The following is a 24509-nucleotide window of genomic DNA, read 5'->3' on the forward strand; positions in this document are numbered from 1 at the left end:
ATATTTTTTTCACAAAACACAAAATTTTTATTAGAAAAATTATATCTGCTTGTTGAAAACAATTCAAACCAGGTATAAGTATATGAAGTAGGAAGGTGAAGTCTCTCATGAATCTTAAGCTTCAGAACTAATCACTATTAACTTCTAGAATACTATACATACTGCCAGGCTTTCACAGGACATATAAATTGATATTAGACAAATTTCAAAGTGTTTATTACATAATCTTGGTTTATATTCTTCTTCAGCCTGACAATTCTACACAATTAGATGATGTCTCTAGAGGCCACAGACGGAACATAAAAAGACCACTTAACATTTGTGTAGTAATAAATTTATACAGAAACTTGCATTTTTATTGTAATACCTTTGTAATAATCTAGTAGATAAATAAGAACTAACCTCCACAATTTAAAGAGGAGGAAGGAGAAGCTGAGCTACTTGCCCAAGATTATACAGGTAATAAATAGTAGTTGGGACAATTATTTGAACTAAATTGTGAGGATCTTCACAGAGAAATCATATATAATTCCTATTTTGTATCACTTATAGTACCTGGCAAAATTTTTCAATAATATGAGGGATGATGGATGTCCAAACTTCTTCCTACTGTATACCTTGCATGTAGCAAATAGTCAATAATGTTTATGCAGGAAATGGAGGAATGAATAAAATAATAGGGAAGAGAGGAGAGATTCTAAATAAATGATGATTCTTATCAGTCCATCTACTTTTTAAATCTAGACTCCAAATAATAAACATATTGAGAAGTCCATTCACTCTGGAAGCACCATGCAAAATGATGAATCAATTGCATACACTCTACACAAAAATGACATCAATAAATTTTGATATCCTCTTTTTAACACTGAAACATTATAGTGAAAAATACTGAGTAGAAAACCATATACAGGTCTCTTCCAACGGTGAGAAAATGTGCCCTGTTTAAGTTCTTTTTAATTTCATATAAAGTATTCATGCGGGTTTTGACTATTCATGTGGGTTTTGAATCCACTGATATGGATTAACTGGGAAGTAACTGTAAGAAGGTAGGGTGTGGCTGGAGGAAGTAGGTCAATGTGTTATGCCTTTGGGGTTCATATTTTATCCCTAGTGAGCAGAGCTCTCTCTTTGCTTCCTGGTTGGCATGCCCTGAACTGCATTCCTCTGCCACATCCTTCTGACATCATGTTCTGCCTCACTTTGGGCCCAGAGCTATGGAGTCAGCCAATCATGGAACCAATCATGGAACCAAGAAAGCTAACTAAAACACTTGTCATGGTAGGCACTCAATAAATCCCATTTTTTGTTAACATTATTATTGTCATCATAACTGTTAATATCATTATACTAATACTTTCCTAAAATGATGCAAAATGTGAGCTGGGGTTGTGGCTCAGTGGCAGAGCACTTGCTTAGTTAGCATGTGTGAAGCACTGAGTTCAATGCTTAGCACTGCATAAAAGTAAATAAAGGTATGCTGTCCATCTACAACTACAAAAATTTTTTTTAATAATGATGCAAAATGTGGACTTAATAATGGCACAATTTTAGTAGTTATTTTAAAAGTTATAAAAATGACTGTGCAAAATCATAAAATCCTAGATTACATAAATGCTTAGTAGGAAAGTTAAAATGTGTTTCTCTGTACCTGTATTTCCTGCCTTCTGCCCAGATATAGACAGCAGGCATCTGTTCCCTTAATAAGTACATAATAGTTGAAATGTCTACTGATCTAATTTCTATAGTCATTATATTATTTTCCTATAGTCACTATAACAAAATGCCACAAATTTGGTAGCTTAAAACAATATGAATTCATATTCTGACAGTTATTGGGGTCAGAAGCCTAAAAGGAATGTTATACACCTTAAAGTTAAGGTGTCAGCAGAGCTGGTTACTTCTGGATGCTCAAGGACAAAAATTGTTTCCTGCCTTTTCCATTATCAAGAGACCCCAGCATTCCCTGGCTCATAGCACCCTTCTTCATCTTCAGAGCTACTAGTGTCACATGCTCAGATCTCTCTCTGTTTTCCTCATTACACTACCTTCCCTATTATAAGAAATCTTGTGATTACACTAGGTCCACCTGAGTAATCCAGAAAAATCATTCCATTTCACAATCTTTAATTATACATGCAAGGTTCCTTTTGCCACATAAGGCAGTATATTCATAGGTTCTGGAGATTAGGCTATGGAGGAGCATTATTTTATTTATCACAGTGTATCCTCTGAATCCTAAATATTCACCAACACCCATACGTAAAATCCATTTACCCCATATCTCAGCATTGCCATAAATCTCAAACCACTACAAAATATCAAGTTAAATTAAAAATCTCATCATCTCAAAAATTTCAGATCTTCTCTTATAAATCAGTTATGGGTGAGACTCAGGATATAATCTACTTTGAGGCAAAATTCTTCATTTATGCATCTGTGAAACCAGAATACAAATTATTTGTTCCTAAAATGCAATGGTAGGGCAAGTATAGTATGTTAGCCAGCTTTACATCTCCATGAAAAAATACCTGAGATAATCAACTAATAATGAGGAAAAGTGTATCTTGGCATACAGTTTCAAAAGTTTCAGTACATGGTCACTTGGCCTCATTGCCTTTGCAATTGTAGTAAGGTAGCACATAATGGCAGGAAAATGTAGTAAAGGAAGTTTCTCGTTTCATGGCAGCCAGGAAGCAAAAAGAGAGTGGGGAATGGGCCAAGGTCCCAATATCTCCTTCAAGAGCACACCCCTAATGACCTAACTTCCTCCAGCTACTCTCCTCTTATATGTTCAACTGCTTTCCAAGATTGTCACATGCTGACCAAGCCTTTAACACCTGGGCTTTTGGGGGACTTTTCAGATCCAACCTATAGTACACAGAAACATTTTCAGTAGTATCTTCATAACCATGTTTCAGTTAATGACAGACTGCATATATAACAGTGGTCCCATAGGGTTATATTGCCTAGTGATGCTGTGGTCACCTTAGTTTATAAAAGTACACACTCTATAGGATATTCACACATTGACGAAATTGCCTAATGATGCATTTCTAAGGATGTATCCCCTTAATAAGCAACATATAACTGAATAGACATTCCCAAAGGAGAAATAAAGGTAAAAGGAAAGCCAAAAGTCAGCCGTGGGCCCTCAGTTCCATTCTCTGGGTTTTCCTTCCTTTTTCCTTCCTAGGTTAACATGTTTACTACTGAGAGTTTTCTAAAACTATTTCCTATCTAGAATTTTAAGCATCCAAAGGCCTTATTTCTTGTCTTCACCCTATCCAGGTCAGTCCAAGCTGCCAGTCTCTCTGTTGACATACCAGTCTCAGAAACCTTGTGAATCTCCTATACATGTCCCACAGACTTCCTGGGTAATCTCATCTCTGGCTTATGCTGTGATGTCAGAGAAGATCTATTGATTACATGTCTACTCTCTTCAAAGAGTTCTCTATGTGATTGAAAAATCTGATTTTTTTATCCTACTGAAAATTTTAGAAAAATACAGTCTAGCCACACCTTGGGCCTTCTCTCCACAGCATACTTTCTTGACAATTAATCTCTAAATTTTAGCATCTCTTGAAATCTGGATAATTTGAGAATACTATAAACTTTGGGTTCCAGTTTCTTTTTATTTAGAAGTTCTACACTCATCTCTTTCTTCTCACATATACTATAGGCACCAGGTCATGCCTTCCACACTTTATTCAGAAATCTAATCAGCTAAATATCAAGTTCATCAGTCACTATTTCTACTGTCTACCTAAGTATAGAACACATTTCTGCTAGACTTTCTTGCCCCTATATACCAAGTATCTCCTTCCCTCAAGTTTTCAATGACAGGTTTCTCATTTACTTCTAAGTATTAGCAGAAGTACCTTAACATTCATATGTCTACTAATATTCCATCTATGATGATTTAGGTATTCTCTAAGATGATACAAGCTTTCCTACTCTTCTCCTCAGTTTCTTCTGAACCCTAACAAGTTTCTACAAATATTCTGTCAATGATAATTTATATATTCTCTAAGAATACACAGGTTTTCTCTACCCATACCACTTCTTTCTTAGTCCTCATCAGCAGAATATTGAACACTCATTCTATTCAAGGCAATACAGATTTTTTCTCTTATGTTTCTCAAAATTCTTCTAGCACCTACCCAATGTTCAATCCCAAAGCCATTTCTATATCTTTGCATATTTATTATAATAGTACTCCACATTCAGGTACCAAAATCTGTAACAATTTCCTAGGCCTGCCATTACAAATTATCACAAATTTAGTATTATACAAATATATTCCCTTAAGAGTTCTCAAAGTCAAAGTCTGACATAATTCTCACTGGGTTAATGGTAAGGTGTTGGTAGGACTAGTTCCTCCCTTTATATCTTGTTTTTCTAACATCTAGAAGTTGCCTTTATTCCTTAGTGCATGACTCTATCACTCTGACCTCTGTTTCCCTCATCACATACCCTTCTCAGAATCTAACATCCTGTATTCCTCTTATAAAGACCACTGGGTTTATATTGGGCCTCCCTATATAATACAGATAATTGCCCCATCTCAAGAAAACTAACTTAATCATATCTGCAAGGTCCCTTAGCTGTGTAAGTAACATATTCATAGGTTTTAAAGGTTAGGATGTGGACATCCTGGGGGTGGGGGAGATTATTCTGCCTACTATAGTCATGTTCATTATTAACTGAATTCTGTTTGAAATGTTTAACCCATAATATCAGTAAAATATACTTAAGCACTGCCCCTGCTGATTAACCATTTTACTGAACTTGCATTTTATCATTTCCACATTTGAAACATTGGTTCTTCTAAAATTAGGAAGAAAAAATTCAGCAACAGAATAAGATTATATGCTGAATTACACAATTCCCAGAACTGCTGTTATTTAAATAACATCTTGACATTATTATTATTGTTCAGCCTTATTTTCCTTGTAATAGAAATAATAATTTTTTAATAAAAATAGAAAGCATAAAGAATAAAAATTACATGAATGGTATGAATCTACATTGTGCACAAATATAGAAATGAAATGATGTACCCCATTTGTGTACAATGAATCAAAATGCAGTCTGTAAAAATTTAAAAAGAATAAAAATTATACTATTCAATGATAAACATTTCACTGAATGTAATCCCATATCCAAACACACACACAAATGATTCTATATAAATTGAATCACATTTATATTAGTAGTGTGAAATATTGTTTGCTTTTTTCCTTTAAGAAAAAAAATGACAGGAATATCTTTTTTATGTCAATAAATAGGGAATTACATAATAATTTTTATGGTACAGAGTATTCTATGACAGAATGCTCCATAATTTATTTAACAATCCCCTATTATAAGATATGAATCTTGATATATTAATTTTATTTGTGTATATTCATCTATGTTTATGTTATAATAAACATGGATAAACACCCTGTACTAACCTGTCTACCAACTTGTACAATTGTGTCTAAAGTAAATATCTACAATTACAAGTGCTAGAAAAAGAGTATGTAGAGTGTGTATATTTTATTTTACTTGTTTGTTCATTTATTTACTGTTTATTTATTTCTCAGTGCTGAGGATCAAACCCAGGACCTTATGCAAAGCACTCTACCACTGAGCTACATTCCCAGCCCTAAAATGTATTTTAAACTCTTATACCTAACAGAAAATTTGCTACACACTTTTTGAAAGCAATTTGCCAGTGTGAATTAAGATCCCTACACAAGTCCCTTGGTGAGAAGGGATGGTCTGCTGAGTTGTGGCAAGCTGGCAGGGTGAGTGAGATGGAGTAGAGACAATGATGTCCCTACCCTGAGGGAGGGGCCACTGAGTGACAGAGATAAAGGTGTGTGTGATAAGGAGAGGTCACAATGGTCAGGAGGGTAAAAGCAGTCCCACAGGGTTAGTTTAAGCAGAGGAGACACTTCTCCAAAGGAGATTGCAATTGGCAGTTGAAATGGAATCAAAGAAGTCCCTCCCAAGTAAGCACCCATATCTGCATGCCCTGACATTCACAAGGGCCCAACATCTGTGTGTGGCCACATTTTCATGCACTAAGACGGGCACCATCTGGACCGAGGGGCCTGACTATCTCTGTAACAGTCACTGATCAACACCTCAGAGGGTCTTCAGTGGCCCAGGGACAAAAAACCTGCAGAAGACAACTGCTTGCCCATCAGCCAGAGAGGCCAGTGAAACAAGACTCTGTGTAAGTGTGTTACTGAATGTGTGGAACAGCCACTAGAAATTTTCTTGATAAGATAGCCATGGACAACCAGATTATGTTACCATATTACACAGCCCAAAACAGTCCTGCAATGGGGATGTTTAATACCTCCATGGGAAAACTGCAGCAACAACTGTACAAAGGAGAGTATGCTCTATTCAGGTATGCACCAATGTTTGAGAGTGACTTTATCCAGATCAGTAAAAGAGGAGAATTGATTGATGTGCACAACCATGCCCGGATGGTGACCATGGGTGTTGTTCGCACCAGTCCCTGCCTCACACTACCTGATGTCATGCTGCTGGCCCGACCAGCTGCTATCTGTAATGACTATGCCCTTTGTGGCTTTGCCACCCAGGAAAGAGCTAAAAAGCCTACAGAAACATTAGAACTAACCAGGCTGCTTCCCTTGAAGTTCGTAAGGATAACTATCCATAACAGCCACAAACAGCAGCTCCACCTGAGGCTTGCCACTGGCCGTGCTTTTTACCTCCAGTTGTGTCCTCCTTCAGATACAAGAGATCTTTTTGCTCACTGGGAATATCTTGTTTACATCCTGAGACCACAAGTGGAGGCTTACAGCCGTACCCAAGTCATCCCAACTGGGGATAAACTGGACATACATGTGTTTGAGGAAGAAGACAAGAGCCCAGAGCTAACATTTTAAAGAGATTAGAAAAGATGGGGCCAGGCACTTTGGGGAGAGCAACTAAAGGTCCTGCACAGCCTTTAGTACTGAGGCTCACCTGGGAAAAGCACCACTTTTGGAAGAGCTCAAAGTCAAACGATCCTCCCTTTGGAAGGTACGGCGCATAGGGGAGGTTCCTAGTGCTTCTCCAAATTGTTCCCCAAATCTGAACTTCAGAGATCCCTTAAAGAGTTGTCAGCAACTCTTTAATTTCATATCCAGCGTTTTAATGCCACCCACAACATCCTGAGCATCTAACCTATTATTGAACACATCCTACTCCAACCTAGATGGGTTGATACATTGTGGGACATAGGTCTACCTGCTGCTGTCACTTAAAAACATCATATGTACAACAATTTCTTCACGTTTAGCTACAGAGACAGGTGATCTTATTGGTGTCCCTTTCTTTACTTATTTTTTCTCCCTCTAGGCATGAGTCATGAAGTTCTCTGGAGGAGATAAAGAGCAAATTAGCATCAGGAATCTTCACTTGGGCCCTAAACTATTATTATAGGGAGGAAAGAATCCAACATGCATCCAGTATATACTACATTCAAGAGTTCACACACTCCTGCAGTCACAAAACCACAAAACCTGATTAAGGGACGAGGGTATCATCAGGAGGAGAGCTGAGAATAAACACCACAGATGCTGTGAATGTGAATGATAAAAAAATGTAGCCTCAGGGCAGAAACAGAGCACTGAAAAGAGAAGACTTCAGGTTTTCAGCCTGCATGGTGAATGGGTGTGTTCCAGCACATCTAAATATTGTCACAGTTTGAGCTACAAGTACATCATTGTCCTTTAAGGGTAACTCCAAGCTCATCAGCAAGAGTTGCTGGCCTCTCCCCAGAGGGCAACATGAGCATGGTGATTGTAGGAGCAGAAATTTGGCAAGCCTATTGAAGCATCAGGTAAAGGTTTCTATATCTCATCTCACCCTTGCAGAGTGAAGGCTGCATGAGTGAACACAGTGGAAGTCAGGGTGGTTCTCCAACCAGCAGGTTTAACTCTTTAGTAAAGAACCTCAAAGCTCTGCTCTACACAGGGTGCAGAGGTGGGCATCATCTAAGACTGTGGAAGAAAACAGTATCCTTCATCATAATACAATCCATCAATTCAAATTCTCTGCTCTAACGTTTGTTCTATAGAACAGGAACAGTAGCAATAAAACTAATGGCAATAAAGATCAAATTCTCAGCTGTCTTTAACTGCACCTCAGCTTGATATCTATGATTAAATAAATAGAAGACAAAAAGAAAATGTTGACGGTTGCTCTCAAAAATATGATCCTCCATGACAGTCAAAGAAAATTCTAAAATTAAAAAAAAAAACAACAACAGTATATAACCAGGAACAGAAGCAACCAATAAGAAGCAAGAAAATGTAAATGAAGCCAGAAAAGCAGCCTGATACCACGGGTTTTTGAGTCCAGGTGTGAACCATAGCATTGCCACTCATTAACTGTGACTGAGTATATTACATGTCCTCCTTTAAATGGTCAGGCTGGGAATTAAGACATAATACATGTGAAATATCTAGTACATAGTAGGCACTGTGTAAAGAGTAGCAATTATCATGGTCAGGAGTGTTGTGAAACAAATTTGAGTTTAATCATATTTTCTAAAAAGGGTTCATTTATTCCACTTCTAATTTTTTGTCCAATTTAAATCTTATTTAACTGCTTTGAAATTATTTTATAAAACCTCTACTGACAGCAAATCTTAGTATTTTCTAAGAATTTTAAGTCCCCAATGTTATTTAGAATTTTAAATTTTCATGAATTTGAAAGGAATTGCTTGTAGCAATTTCAGTCTAGTCACAATGAGAGGATGAAAAGCCATATAATATATTCATGAGCATGAACTCCAAAGTACCCATCTTTTAGCCTGTTCATTCCACTTTTAGTATTCTGGGAGGTGGAACAAAAAAACTCAAACTTGAAAATAAGATTAATTCAAATCTAGACAAAACTGGAAATCAGATCAATATTCTAATTTTTCAAGTAAACATTATGATTCTAAAATTGATATATCTAGGAACAGATGTATAGGTACTATGGTCCCCAATTAAATTTGTATTATTTCCATAATACGTTCACTATGTTTTGAATATAAACTATATTTAACACAAGTTCTCTGGAATCTATTAAATCAATTAATGTAAAATATAATTTATCCCAATCCTCCAAATCTCGGTATATTTAAATTTACACAGCACCAATTAATGGCACCAATCTTGAAGCTTCCTGTAATGGACTGTAAAGAAATGGGTTTTCATTGAGCCCTATATAAACAGTGCATATAGCTTAATGATTTGTAATGACCTCCAAAAATGCTTGAAAAAAAAAGTGTGAAAAAAAGTGCCTTCCAAATATGAAAAATATTTTGTAGGTTGTATGGTTTAGTTTTCAAATTCCAAGGTTATATTATTGAGAAATTACATCTAATCATAAAATAAATTGCTTTCGAGTAAATAATTTCAAATTAAAACTTTTTTAAAAACATTCATATTTTTGTAATAAAAAATTATTTCATGTGGTATGTACTTTGATTTCAATACATTCATTTGATGTTGATGACTCCCTACAGTATTTTGAAAGCAGCTATCCTGTAAGCTCTTGTTAGGTAGAGACCAACCATCGCTGTATTCAAGGACTATCACTACATTGTAGCGTCTGGACAGTCACTGCATTATTAATCAGTGCACTGGTTATTAATAGCAAAGCCCATTTTGGATTTCTTTTCTAACTCTTAAAACTACTTTTCTGGTTCAATATTTTTAAATTTCATGTTCCCATAGCAAATATTGTCTCATTTTGTTTCTGATTACAAATCCTGATATTTATTATCACCAGATCTTATTACATCACAAAGTTTTCTTAAAATTCTGAAACAACATATCCTTTTACCTCTTTTAATGAAATAGTGCTATAGTTCGTAAGTAAGTTCAGGATAAATAAAAGAAAAATATTTCTAAATTAGTATTTAAAAATGGATGGATTGTATGCCCAGAAAATCCTAATAAATGAAAAAACAAGTGAGTTTGAAGATGATACAAGTTGCATATAGGTATATATTTATATGTTTGTATATATTTTAATTGCAAAACTATAAAACTCAATATAGTTTTGTAGTTAAAATATATACATATATACACACATATACATGTCAGAGATAGATAAATAGGCTAAAGGAGAGCCCATAAACAACAGTATTCACAGATACACATAAACACAGTCTTAAGAATTCATAGTGAGAAGCACATTAGTAAAAGAATAATACTTTCTGGTTTGTTAGATTAAGTCCAGTTTTTAAAAAAAATACTACATCTTAAGTGAATTTGGAGATTTAGTACAGTAACAAAATCCAGAGAAGAATACTTTTTAAATATGACTTAGTGACTATCAACTATAAATTTTAAAAAGCAAGCAATTAAGTCACCTAATAGTTTTAATGTAATATCACAAAGTAATCTCAACAGTGAGTCATGTTATTTATTCTAGGAAAGTAGAAATAAATGAGATTTCAGAGGTAAAACCATTATGTAAAAGAAGAATATGTAATGAGAAGAATGTGAGTTGTTATTCAATGGAAAGTGATGGGAAAATTAGATATCAACAGGAAAAAAATCAATACGGACCATATTTGGAATTTATTTTAAAGAAACTTTAGATGAGATGAAATAATAAAAAATAGTTCTAAGAAGTTTAATGAAATGGATACCTTTATAAACTACACAACATACTTGCACACACACATACACAAATTAAAACAAAGGAAATGCCTCAGACTGGGAATAATTTTGTGGTAAATGTAACTACTAAAACATTAATGTCTAAACATATCAAGAAAGTAATATATTTATTGAAATAATACCAGTTTCTGTGAAACAGAAACTATCTGACAAAAAAAGACTAAATATTAAAACATTATAAACCTAAAGCAAGTTACTATCAATACTAATAAAATAACAAAATTAAATTAAATTTAAAGTAAATAGTAGTATGGTATTGGAAACATATTATTGATGATTTTTGTTAATCTATTAAAATTAGAGTTTTAATACTTTATTTTGTTCCAAGAATTCTACTTTTTAAGATATAACACAAAGTAATGATAAAACATTTTTATAAAGACATTAATTTTATTAATAAAAAATGGGCAAAAAGGTCAATTTATCATAAAATTATGAAGCACATGAGGGTACATTTAAATGAAATATAAATGTTATGCTTACTAATTTCCTTTCTCCTTTACCCATGTAGATATGAGATAAAAATCTACACAGTATGTAAAAACTTTAAGGGAAGACATGAAAACCTACAAGATACACATTTGTTCATTAGTTCATTCAACTCTTCTAACTATGCCAGTAATTATGCCAATATTAGGCCATGGATTTTGAGCATCAAAGGCTTGGGTTTCTACTTTATGGAACTCTATCCAGTATATACTGACAACAACACTGTAAAAATTAATAAGCTATCTTAAAAGTCCTATAAAAAGATTTTGCCCCCAATACTGGGAATTAAACCCAGGGCACTTCACCACTGAGCTACTTCCTCAGCCTTTTTATTATTTAAGACAGGGTTTCGCTAAGTTGCCCAGGCTGGCCTTGAACTTGTGATCCTCCTGCCTTAGTCTCCCAAGTTGGTGAGATTATAGGTATGTGCCACCATGGTCAGCTATGAAGACATTTCTGAAATAGTATATATTGATTTGAATATCATATTTAGCTTGCCACCAAGTATCAGTATTGGAATTTGAGTGGCTATGATCAAACTGTGACAAAGACATGTGAAGAACAATAGTTTCTTAGACACAGTGCTTCACATTTGTTGCAAAATAGAAAATAATTTTTTTAGTTATATTGCTTTTCTGGATAATTACTGTCAATTTTTCTACCCAGGTATGATAAAGTTAACCTTTTAACATTATAGTCTTTTATCTGAAGTTCTTATCTTGTGCAGAGATGTTTTTATTTCAGCTTCAAATTTCCTTCACGGAAATCGTTTTCTGATTTTTGAAAGTCCTCTAAGGGCTTATGGTCCAAACCACATAACAGGTAATACAGTAGAACTAATGTTGACCTAATGAATAATGAAATTATCTAAAATTTATAGTCAACATTTTAGTGTTCTGTTCTCATTTGTGTAATCTACCCCAAAATCTCTCAGGAGTACATTTTCAAATTATCCTACAATGTTCCCACTGTGCAGAGAAAAAGTATACATATTTATATCACTGACTATGCTATTAAATAGTTCCAATGTAATTCCTTGTAACTATATCTTTAGATCATTTTTCACTATTTTTTAAAAATAGTAATCTTTAAAATGATATATTACTGGACTACAAACATTAAAGCCCTCATAAACAAGATAAACTTTCTGCATTGTAATCAAAATTCAAAAAATTAAAAATTATGAAAATCACGTTTTTGCCTAAGCACACACATGCACAATAAGCTAACTAAAGAAAAATTACAAAGTGAACAATATGCTAATTAAATTTCTTGAACTTTGAAAAATTTGATCTTCATAATGTAGGCAACTGTTCCTATGCTGTCTGAACCTTTCTGGGTGCAGAACTTTACCTGTGCCAGCATGGGGAAGCCGAGGTTTCTGCAGCCATTACAAGGAGTCAGTGCTTCCCAGATTCCCGAGGGCCCACAAGTGTTTTCGTCATCCTCATCTTCCTCCACTTCTCCTGGTGACAAATTTATTGTAGATGAAGTTCTCTGAAATTAAATTTATATTATACCAATATATTATATCAATGGTATTTAGGCATCTTAACATCAATCATGTTCTATAAATTACTTGTTGTATGTCTCAGTCAACAGAAGTCAGTCTTCCTTCCAGCCAGTTATCCGGCAATGCCATGTGACTGAGACAAAAATATGCATAATTCAATTTAAATTGAAAGTGAAAAAACTGGGTGAAAAAGACATAAAATAACAAACTTTATAATGAAAAACAGGACATGATAATGACCCACAAAAATATCTGAATAATAATAAATGAAAAAAAAAAAACTCACACTATCAAGAATTTAACTGTAGCCATAAAATTAAGGGAAAAGGCACTTAGAGAACATGAAAATACTTGAATAAAATAGAAATTGCTAAAAAAAAAAAATACTCTTTGCCCCACCATGTCACCAAAAACAGACTTTACAAAATTGTGTATCATAGCATCAATTCAAACAAGACTCCCATTGTTAACCTTACAAATTCACTTTTGTTACCTTTCAAATTCTACCAAAGTGATAGCAAAGGACTTATAAAAATTTTAAACCATAAGGACAAGGACAGCAGGAGAGATGTTACCAGATAAGCAACAGCAAGAAAGCTTTTGGACAATGATGGACAACTTTATTTAGATTAAAAAAGAAAAGGGTATGTATTACTTGATTTAACAAACTTGAGAACATTAAAAGCAAAGTGTTTGCATGGGGGAAGAACTGGAGGGATTGGCTACCAGTATGGTATTAGTGTAGAGTTTCTAAAAATGCATAGAAAATATCAGGAGTTATATCTCTAGTTTCACTTTCTTAGCCAACCAGGAAACAAAACATTTACTACTAGCAAGAAATTAGAGTTTTACTTTCCAAAAGAGTTGAAGCAAAGGGATTATGGAATTCCACGTGTTCTTACACATTGAGCAGAGAGTATCCCTCAAAAAACAAGAGAATAAGTTACAGCCTATATGCAGTAAATGAATATCCCCAACCCATCTGTGCCTTTCCATATTTTCCTTAGAGAACATGACAGTCAAGTTTATATTTCCCAGGTAAAGCACTAGAATACACTTTTATAGAAACTAACTTCTGATACAGTTGAATATGATTTGTTCCCTCCAAAACTCACACTGGAATTTAAGGCCCATTGTGAGGCATTAAAAGGGTGGGAAATTAAACTAGCTCTGGTGTCTGGAGGTTGAGCCTTTGGTAAATGATTAGGATTGAATAAGGTCTTTAGGGTGGAGTTCCCATGAATGAACACTGGGGGCTTTAAAAGAGAGAAACCAGAGAAAACACACATGCACACACCCTGTCTCTCACCATCACTGCCTCAGGACTCTCCGAAGGTAGATAAGGCCCCTCAGAATTAAACAACCAGAACTGTGAACCAAAATAAACTTTTTTTTAAAAAAGGATGCTCTTTAAGTCTGTGGTATTGTGCAACTAATGACAAAAAAATGAACTAAAACCACCTCCCAAGAAAAAAGATCTATAAATAAGCAGGAAAATGATGAGTTCTATGGTTTAATCTCCACTGTGAAGCCCACCTCTCAACAAGATCCATTCACATAAATAGTTCTTAATGTTTTAGTTAACTATAAATAAGAATCACATGTTTGAAGAAATACCAAAATAAGTATTTTTTAAAACATTAGTTTCCTCAGAAGAATAGAAGACAATCTGTATCTATGAAACAAGAACAGAATGCTACAAAATAAGTACATACACACATAAAATGCAACAGAAGTGTTGGAAAATATATCTGATGAAATTTTGCCAAAGGTAGAATAAAAGATGAGACATTAGAAATTTAAAAAGCTAGGCAACTGAACAAAGTGATTCAAAACCTGAGCAGGAGAAGTTACAAACACTAGAAAGAGAATAGAAATGAGAATATCAATGAAATGAGAAATTCTGCAAGAACTGAAGAATTATTATTCTCCTTATTCAGAGAGCCTGTTAAATATTCAACAGATGGGTTTTTAAAAATATGTGTGTGTGTGTGTGTGTGTGTGTGTGTGTGTGTGTGTGTATAACTTCTTTTGAGAAAGGTCTGTTTAGTTCTTTTGCCTATTTATTGATGGGGTTATTTGTATTTTTGGTGTTAAGTTTTTTGAGTTTTTTTTTTTTATTCTGTATATTAATCCCCTGACAGAGGAGTAGCTGGCAAAGCTTTTCTTCCATTTTATAAGCTCTCTTCACATTCTTAATTGTTTCCTTTGCTGTGCAGAAGATTTTAATTTGATGCTGTTCCACTTATTGATTCTTATTTCTTGAGCTTCAGGGTCTTGTTAAGAAAGTCATTGCCTACATCAATTTGTTGGACTGTTGACCCCATGTTTCCTTCTAGCAGCTATAAATTTTCTGGTCTAATTCTTAAGTCTTTGACGCACTTTAATTTGACCTTTGTGCAAGGTAAGAGATAGAAATCTAGTTTCACTCTTCTACATATGGATATCCATTTTTCCCAGTACCATCTGTTAAAAAAGGCCATCATTTCTCCAACATATATTTTTAGCACCTTTGTCAAGTATCAGATGTCTGTAGATAAGGGGGTTTGTCTGTGTCTTCTACTTTTCCATTGGTTTTCATGTCTATTTTTTATGCCAATACAAACCACCAATGAAAATATGAAAAATTTTCAACATCTCTGGAAATCATGAAAATATAAATCAAAACTACACTGAGATTCCATCTCACTGCAGTTATGGCACTCATCAATAATACAAATAATAATAATAAATGCTGGTGAGGATGTGAGGAAAAAGGTACAGTCACAGATTCTTGGTGATACTGCAACTTAGTACAACCATTTGAAAGCAGTATGGAGATCTCCAAATAACTTGGAACTACCATGTGACCCAGCTATTCTAATCCTCAGTATTTATCAAAAAAAAAAAAAAAGCATCCTATTGTTAAAAATGTACATCGATATTTATAGTACACAATTCACAATAGCCAAGTTACGGAACCAGGCCAGGTGCCCATCAACAGATGAATGTATTAAGAAAATTTAGTATATATACATAATGGGTTTTACACAGCCATAGAAAATAATGAAACTGTGGCACTGCCAGTAAATGAATGGAACTAGAGAACATCATGCTAAATGAAATCAGCTAGACTCAGAAAAATCAAAGGTTGAATGTTTTCTCTCACATGTGGAAGGTATAGCAAAGTAAGGGGGAGAAAGGGGGTGAAGTATCGGAGCTCCTGAGGACAAATGGAAGATCAGTGGAGTAGAAGAAGGAGATGAGAAGGAGGGAGAAAAAATGGGAAAAGGAAGAAATGTGAAATGAATTTGATAAAATTACACTATATAAATATATAAAAAATCACAATGCATTCCACCTTAATGTACATCAAATAAATAAATAGTATAGAGTGATATGGAGTATAAAAAGGGGACTAGAGAGAGGGTGGAGGGGAGGGAGGAGGGGAAGGAAAGAGGAAGCACTGGGACTTAATATGGATCAAACTAAATTCTATGTATGTATGATTATGTCAAAATGAATCCAACTATTATATGTAAATATAGCATGTTATAAAAGCATTTTATAAAAAAGAGACTAAACCAAATAACTAAATACTGATAGTATGAAACCATTTATTTTGTGCTCATATGTATGTATGTACATATATTTATATTATAAACATAAAGAAAAGGAACAAACTTGTCTAAAGAGCTTCACAATGTAGTGTCCAGCACAACACACAGATTGTGATTACTGAAAGGATTAAAGAATTCCACATATGGGATTGTAAATAATACCCCTTACACACATACACACTGTCAAAAAAGTTGTTGCTTTCAAAAGTAGAACATAAGCCTTTCTTTTTACATTTCAAATAATTTTTTTCCATATTCATATCTTAATTTTCCCTTTATCAATTGCCAGTAACTAAGAAATAATAAAATTAAGTGGCCACTTAATTTGTTGCTGCCTATAAAATACATTAACATCTATGATATGCTGAGAAATTACTGTGACTTATATTGTCATAGGACTCTTTTTCATTAATTATTTTGATTTACTCACAGCCCATTGGGAAAATATTATTTTTTCCTCATCTTATAATGAGAGGTCAAGTAAAACCCAAAGCCTCAGAAAAAATAAAATAAAATGTCTAACCCAGACAGCCAGACTATAGATAGGCCTTATTCCTACTGAGCCACTCTGTTACATGATATCTTATTTGGCATAACATACTATAAAAGAATATATGTTGAAAAATCAAGGTGATATAGCTGCCATTAAATAAAGGAGGTATATAGTTTTCATTGTTTCTCCTGTAAGAGGATTTTTGCCACCTGTGACAGCCGTGAAATTTTCTGTAATTTGGTACATAGGAGCCTATCATTCATAAATTTGCATTTGTCCAACCAGTAATTAAAGGTAATTATCACAGGGATTTTTTTATCCAACAGACCATCTGGGTGAAAATATATATATATATATATATGGGAAATCTGAAGCATTACTCTAACAAAAGAATCTATATGATTGATCAGTGTTGTCCACAAATGTGAATAAAATTATCAAATAGGTATTTTCTTCACTAATTCAAAATTAGTTACTGGTTTCACAGATGAAATGGCATGGCATTATAAACAATTACTGTCAACATCTCATAGATCAACATTTCATTTCACCAGTTCATTTCTGTTTTTGTTAATGGCATTGCAATTATTTAATCCAATTACGTGGTAAACTTCCTCCATCTCTTTCTTCTAAAGAAAAAAAAAAAAACTATTGATAATTCTTCCCTACTCAAGTCTCCAATTATTTCCCATTAGACAGCAAGTAATTTCCAAATTCTTTCAAATGGCTTCAAGTTTCTATGGTCAAACTATTTTTCAGGTTTTTTTCTTATTCAATTTTACTCACCCCAGATTAAAATTAACTGGAATTATTTATCCTTGCCTAATCATGCTTCATGCTCTTATTTGTGCCTTGTACCTTACTTCTTTGCTCAGAATATTGTGGTTGTTAAGAACTTACCCTCTAAAATTAGGGAGTCCTGAATTTGAGGTATAATTGTTCCACTTATTATTTGTATAGTTTTCAGCAGGTATGTCCATTGTCAGTCTAACTGTCATTATTTATGCAATCGAAAATAACAGTCAGGATTTTTTTCCTAACAATTAAATGAGGTAATGGATAAAAAGTGCCTGATACATGATAAAGTCCCAAGAAATATTAACTCTTTTTAAGCTATTATTTTCTCATAATTCTATGTATGCAAAATACAGTTCAGATTTCATCCCTTACATAAAAGTTTCCAGATTTCCCACAAATAGGAATAATGTCACTCACTTCTGAATGTCTATGATTATGTAAATATGCATGTGTATTATGGTATTCATAAATACGCTGAAGTGATAGATGACATATTGGCAAAGAGCATGGCTTGTGAAGTCAAATAGATATATACATTCAAGTTCTGGCTATGTGACTTTGAGAAACTCAGATAATCTTATTTATCCTCAGTTCCCTTATCTGCAAAAGTATGTGAATAATAATTCCCATTTTGATAGGGCTTTACAAGGATACAATTAACTTCTTGACAGTGACTAGCACATAAAAATAAGTAAAGCTATTTTTTATTATGTCTTTACCCTGAAAAAGATGTATATGCACACAGTATGCTCATGCATAAATACATGTACATACACAGTGTGGCTTGCTTACCCTATTTAATTGTAAGTTATTTGAAAGAAAGCATTGCCTTATTCATATCTCATGCAATGTGTTGTGCATAATTGAATTTAATAAATATTTATTGAATAGATGAACTATCATTTTCATTTGACCACCTAGAAAATTTTACTAATATTAAGGGGTGTATATAATTATAACACAAATATCATTATTACTATTTTAGTTTTACTTCATATCAATCATTACCAGTAGCTTTACCAGAAATGAAGGAATTTATCAGTGGTTTAGCACTGCCCCCTAAAGACAGTAAAGAAATTTGCTGCCTAAAACCATAATTTTTAACTTATTTCAATAAAAAATATCTCAGAAAGATTTTATCAAACCAAGTATAATCTTCAACTGGATATGGGAAAGAAGTCACATAAATATACTTAATCTCCAAGGATTTCCTTTATTTCACAAGCCTTTTATACTTTTTACTGAAGATCTGACTGTGTTCTGAAGTTGTGGGGACATGGAGACATTTTTCTACAGAGAATAGACCTAAATCGATAGAGTTTGAGCCTATTAACTTTCTTGGTCATTATATGATATTACATAGAAGAAAGGTTAGAATAATTCTGCATTGTTGCTAAGGAAAAAACAGTCATAATGCATAAATACCATGGGAAGACAAATCTGAGCTCCAAGAAAGAAAAATACTAGAATAATACTTATCAAATAATGAAGAAATGGGATTTCCCTGCAAGGTGGTGTGTCTGTGTCTATGTGTGTAATTTTTCGTATATTTTATAAGTAATACAAAATGTAATGATTATCTAATTAAATATGATAGTAGTTTGTAATTTATAAAATGCTTTTGGATAGGGAATACCCAATAAAGTAGATAAGGATTCTACCTGTTTTACAAATAAAGAAAGTGATGCTCAGGTGTTACTCAGCTTGATGTTATTCATCTTACAAATGAGGCCAAATCATATTTAATCCAAGTCCTATGACCTTTTGAACACACGATGGAAGCAAGCTCCTAATTACTGGAACTCTTCAAAGGAACAACAGATGTTCAAGCCAGTTTAATAGAACTGTCAAGGAAAAGGAACTACAGAAAAAGGCAGAATCCAAGAAGGAATCCAACCTAAGAAATGGAGATTTCTAAACAAAGAACAATTTGGTATAGGTTATTAATCTATCCTACCTTACAGCATATTCACAGGTTTTCAGTGTTTGCTTTTCAAAACTGAAATTGCTTTGTTGATGTTTAATAAATTTTAAAACTTCATGCTTATTAAAAAACAAATAATTCAAAATAAAAGATTAAAAAGAAGAAAGATAAGCTTTTCTAAACTCACTCCTTTGGTATATATTAAGTGAATGTCCTCCCAAACATTTTACCCTTGTCTGTTGACTTTCTCAAAATAAATTCATAAATGTGAGATGGTATACAAGAGTACAACCATTCTCAATTTTCTATTTTCCACACAGTAACCAGAGAAATTTTTTGTCTACGAAATGATTGTTACCTTCTTCCCTAAAAACACTGAATAACATTTCATTGTTCTTCAGATAAATTTTAAAATTATTTTTTAATTTTTTTATTGGTGCATTATAATTATACGTACTAGGATTCATTGTGTCTCATTTGCACATGCACATAGAATAATTTGGTCAATTTCATTCCCCAGTACTTCCCCTTTTCCTCTTCATCCCTCCTCTTGATACCCTTCTTCTACCCTACTAGTTTTTTTTTTTCTATTTTCATAATATTCCCCCCATTTATTCCCCTTTTTTCTCTCTAGCATGCTTATCTAAAAGAACATATATAACTCTTGATGTTCTGAGTCTGGCTTATTTCATTTAACATGATAATCTCCAGTTCCATGCGTTTTCCTACAATTAACATAATTTCATTCTTCTTTATGGCTAAGAATAGCCCAACAAATTAGTATAAGGATTGTGTATATATAACAAATTATTTTTATCCATTCACCTGTGGACAGACACCTAGACTGGTTTTATAAGTTGGTCACTGAGCACTGCACTACTGTAAACATGGGTACACATAGTAAGATGATGTTAATTCTTGAGGATAAATACAGAGGAGTGATATAGCTGAGTCATCTCATCGTTCCATTCCTAGTCTTTCAAGGAACCTCCATACTGATTTTCATAGTGGTTGTATTAATTTACAATCCCATGAACAGTGTATAAGTGTTCCTTTTTCCTCATATCACTGCCAGCATTTATTATTTGTATTATTGATGATGGCCATTCTAACCTGAGATGAAACTTCAGTGTAGTTTTGATTTGCATTTTTTCTGAGAGCTAAAATGGTGAACATTTTTTCATATATTTGTTGGTTATTTGTACTTTTTTGAGAAATGTCTGTTTAGTCCATTTGCCCATTTATTAATTAGGTTATCTGGGGTTTTAGTGGTAAGTTTCAGTTTTTTATGTATTCTGAATATTAATACATTGTAGCAAGAGTAACTGGTACAGATTTTCTTCCATTCTGTAGGTTTTGTCCTCATGTCCTAATTGTTTGCTTTGCTGTGCAGAAGATTTTTAATTTGATTCCATTCCATTTATTTATTCTTTTTTTAAAATATTTTTATTTTATAGATGGATACAATACCTTTTATTTAATTTATTTATTTTTATGTGGTACTGAGGATCTAACCCAGTGCCTCATAAGTGCTAGGCAAGTGCTCTACCACTGAGTTATAACCTCCGCTCCTCCATTTATTAATTATTGATATTATTTCTTGAGATTAATGAGTCCTATTGAAAAGTCATTGTCTATGTCTATATATTGGGATATTGATTCTGTTTTCTTAGAGTAGTTGCAAAATTTTTGCCTAATTCCTAGGCCTTTTTTCCATTTATGAGTTGACTTCTGTATAGGGTGAGAAATAGGGATCTGGTTTCATTATGCTACATATGGACATCAAGTTTACTCAGCACCAAGTATTTAAAAGGTTGTATTTTGTTCATTGTATGTTTTAGACACCTCTGCCAAGGATCAGATAACTATCTGCATAGTTTTTTCTGTTTCCTATTCATTCCATTGCTCTACAGGTCTATTTTTAGGCCAGTACCATGTTATTTTTGTTACTAAGGTTTTGTAGTTGTTATGCTTTAGATATTAGGTGTCCCCCCAAAAGCTCGTGTGTGAGACAATGCAAGAAGGTTTAGAGGTGAAATGATTGGGTTAGGAAACCCTTAACCTACCAGTGTGTTAATCCCCTGATAAGGATCAACAGAGTGGTAACTGTAGGTAGGTAGGGTGTAGCTAGAGGAGGTGGGTCACTGGCAGTATGCCTTGGGGGTTTATATTTTGTGAGCTGAGCTCTCTCTCTCTCTCTGCTTTTTGGTGGTCATGTCCTGAGCAGTCTTCCTCCACCATACTCTTCCATCATGATGTCCTGCCTCACCTCAGGCCTTGAGGAATGAAGTCATCCATCTGTGGATTGGGACATATGAAACTGTGAGCCCACAAATACACTAAGATTATTGGTCAGGTCTTTTGGTCACAACTGAGAAAAAGCTGACTAAAACAGTAGTACAATTTCAAATCAAGTATTGTGATACCTCCAGTATTATTCTTTTTGTTCAGAATCGTTTTGGCTATTCTGGGTCTTTTATTCTCCATGAGAAATTTAAGCCCTTTTTCTGGTTCAAAGAAGAATCTCATTGGTATTTTGATGGTGACTGTATTGAATCTGTAGACTGCTTTTGGTAATATGACCATGTTAACATTAGTTCTGCCTATCCATGAACAAAGGAGGTCTTTCCATCTTGTAGTGTCTTCTGTTATTTCTTTAGTAGTCTTTAATTTTCACAGTGGATGTCTTTTACCTCCTTAGTAAGACTTGCTTCTATGTCTTTGTTTTGCTTTCTTCTTCTTGTCATTGTTTGATGCTACTGTAAATAGAATTGTTTTCATTTCTTTTTCATCAGGCTCATTATTGGTCTATAGAAAAATCTATTAATTTTTGCTCATTGATTTTTTTATGTTTCTAGTTTCCTGAATTTGCTCAGGAAATTCAACACTGAAAGTCTGGTGGAGTTTTTTGGTATAAGTATAGGATCATATCGTCTTCAAACAGTAATTATTTGACTTCTTTTTTCTCCAATCATATTCCTTTTATTTCTTTCTCTTGCCTAATTTCTCTGGCTAAAATTTCAAGTACTATGTTGAACAGCAGAGGTTATAGCAAACATCCATGTCTTATTCCTGATTTTTGGAGAAAAGCTTTCAGTTTTACTCCATTCAGTAAGATGTTAGCTTTAGTGAGTTTTATAATCTTAAGGCAAGTTTTCTTCTATCCCTAATTCCTTTGGTGTTTTTATCATGCATGGGAGTCGAATTTTGTTGAAGGCTTTTGTCTACATCTATTGAAATGTTCATGTGATTTTTTTTCTTTGATTCTATTTACGTGATGAATGTATTGATTCATGTATGTTGTCCATGGAATGAAAACAGCTTAATCATGATGTATGATCTTATTGTGTTATTGAATATGATTTGCTAACATAACATTAATGTTTTGGCATCTATGTTCCTCAAGGATGTTAGCTTGCAATGCTTTCTCATTGATATATCCTTATCTGATACTGGTAACAGGGTAATACTGGCTTTATGGAGTGAAATTAGAAGTTCTCCCTCCTTTCTACTTGATGGAATAATTTAAGGAGCATTGGCATTGGTTCTTTGTTTTCTTCCTCTTTTATTTTTTATTTTATTTTATTTTTTTGTACTGGAGACTTATCCCAGGGGTGCTTAATATTCCTAGCCTTTGTATTTTTTGGACTCTTTCTCTATGTAGTTCACTCCTTTCTGGTTTTATGCCTCCAAATTATAATTGGCTCAGTCTTCCTTAACACAGTGAGACTACTTGATTCTCTTTTCCCTTCTTGTGATGTGTTTAAGCTATTGTATCTAGGCAGAAAGCTAAAGTAATAGTACAGTTTTTCTCCTGTGTTTTCTTTCAGGCATCAGAGTCTTTGCTTTTGTTTTAGTATGATAATGGATGTTTGCTATATTTTTTCCAGTATTCTAGTACTTCAAAGAAGGAGTTATTCGACACCCTAGTTACTTCATGGAAGTCTGACAAAACCACTCTTCAAAAATAGTCATATATATTATTTATTTCTGTCTATTCATCTTAGAGCTCTCATCACTTCTCACATTCATCTGGTTAAATCATCCCATATCCTCTGTTTTGTACAAATTCTTTAAATATGTTAACATTCTCTTATTCCATACTGCCAACTTCATATTTATCACTTGAAACTAGTCATTTCCTTCCACAGTTATGCTTTGTTGCCAATTTTACAATTTCAAGATAAGTAAATGGTCCTGGAAAAACAATCTTACTATCACATAGTCATCACTCAATTATTAATTTTGCATCAATAAAGGCATATGCCTAAAATCAATATGAACTTCTTGCAAACATAATTGTACTACCACTTAAGCTAACTTAATTAAAAATTATATTGTTTACATCTAATATATTTTTAAATTAATTTAAATTAATTAAATATGTATTGATCAAAAACTACTGTCTAGGAGGGTAAGTTTGGAGGAGAGTAAAAGCCAAATGTTATGTCATAAACTCTGAACTTGAAGTATGAAAAAGTACACACATAACTAAATAAAATTAGACCAAAAGTATAAACATTACAGATAGCAACAAGGTTCTAGGAAAACATTTTTTTAAAAGGAGTAATTATTCCCAGTCATGGAGAGAATTCAGAGAGTGCTGAGAAACAATACCTCATGAGATGAGAATTCTGCCCAGAGCGAAAAGAGGGGATAAGAATGAGGCCAAGGGATTGCATGGTCATGGACATATGAACACAATGGCTGTTCATTAAATCAGGTATGAAGAAAGGCATGATGGGGAGACGGGACAGAAAAAAAAATAAGGGCTTTGATGTGGGAAGCAGTATTTGTTAATAATTTTCTACTTCTAATTATATTTCAATTTAAAAAATAGCTTTCAGTCTTTCTAATAAATACCATTTTCTTCTTTAAAAAAAAATAGCTTCTATATGGTTGGGTACAAAGCATTCAGAGACTATTTCTCTTACCTGAATTATCAAAGTGCACATGTGCAAACAACTCAATCTATTGTTTTAAATTATTTGATAGATGT

The 24509-nt window shown here is 33.5% G+C and overlaps 2 protein-coding genes across 10 annotated transcripts in view; one reads left to right on the forward strand and one right to left on the reverse strand.

The window, feature by feature from the left end:
* The window catches only part of ANKS1B (ankyrin repeat and sterile alpha motif domain containing 1B), a 1201009-nt gene that overhangs the window by 833037 nt on the left and 343463 nt on the right, over window positions 1–24509 (reverse strand). For all 9 annotated transcript variants that reach the window (XM_079141356.1, XM_079141354.1, XM_079141351.1 and 6 more), the window contains exon 9: window positions 12537–12680. In XM_079141356.1, coding sequence (XP_078997482.1) covers window positions 12537–12680 — 144 coding nt within the window. The remainder of the gene's footprint in view (window positions 1–12536; window positions 12681–24509) is intronic.
* GARIN6 (golgi associated RAB2 interactor family member 6) lies at window positions 5505–7591 on the forward strand. Its single transcript, XM_079141396.1, has one exon. The coding sequence runs from the start codon at window positions 6246–6248 to the stop codon at window positions 6912–6914; it is 669 nt and encodes a 222-aa protein (XP_078997522.1). The 5' UTR covers window positions 5505–6245; the 3' UTR covers window positions 6915–7591.

Source organism: Sciurus vulgaris (genome assembly GCF_902686455.1).
Source record: "Sciurus vulgaris genome assembly, chromosome: 5".
In the NCBI taxonomy this organism is placed as follows: domain Eukaryota; kingdom Metazoa; phylum Chordata; class Mammalia; order Rodentia; family Sciuridae; genus Sciurus; species Sciurus vulgaris.

Excerpts from the sequence above, each read along its gene's own strand:
- GARIN6 (XM_079141396.1), top strand. The coding sequence starts at position 6,246 with ATGTGTGGAACAGCCACTAGAAATTTTCTTGATAAGATAGCCATGGAC.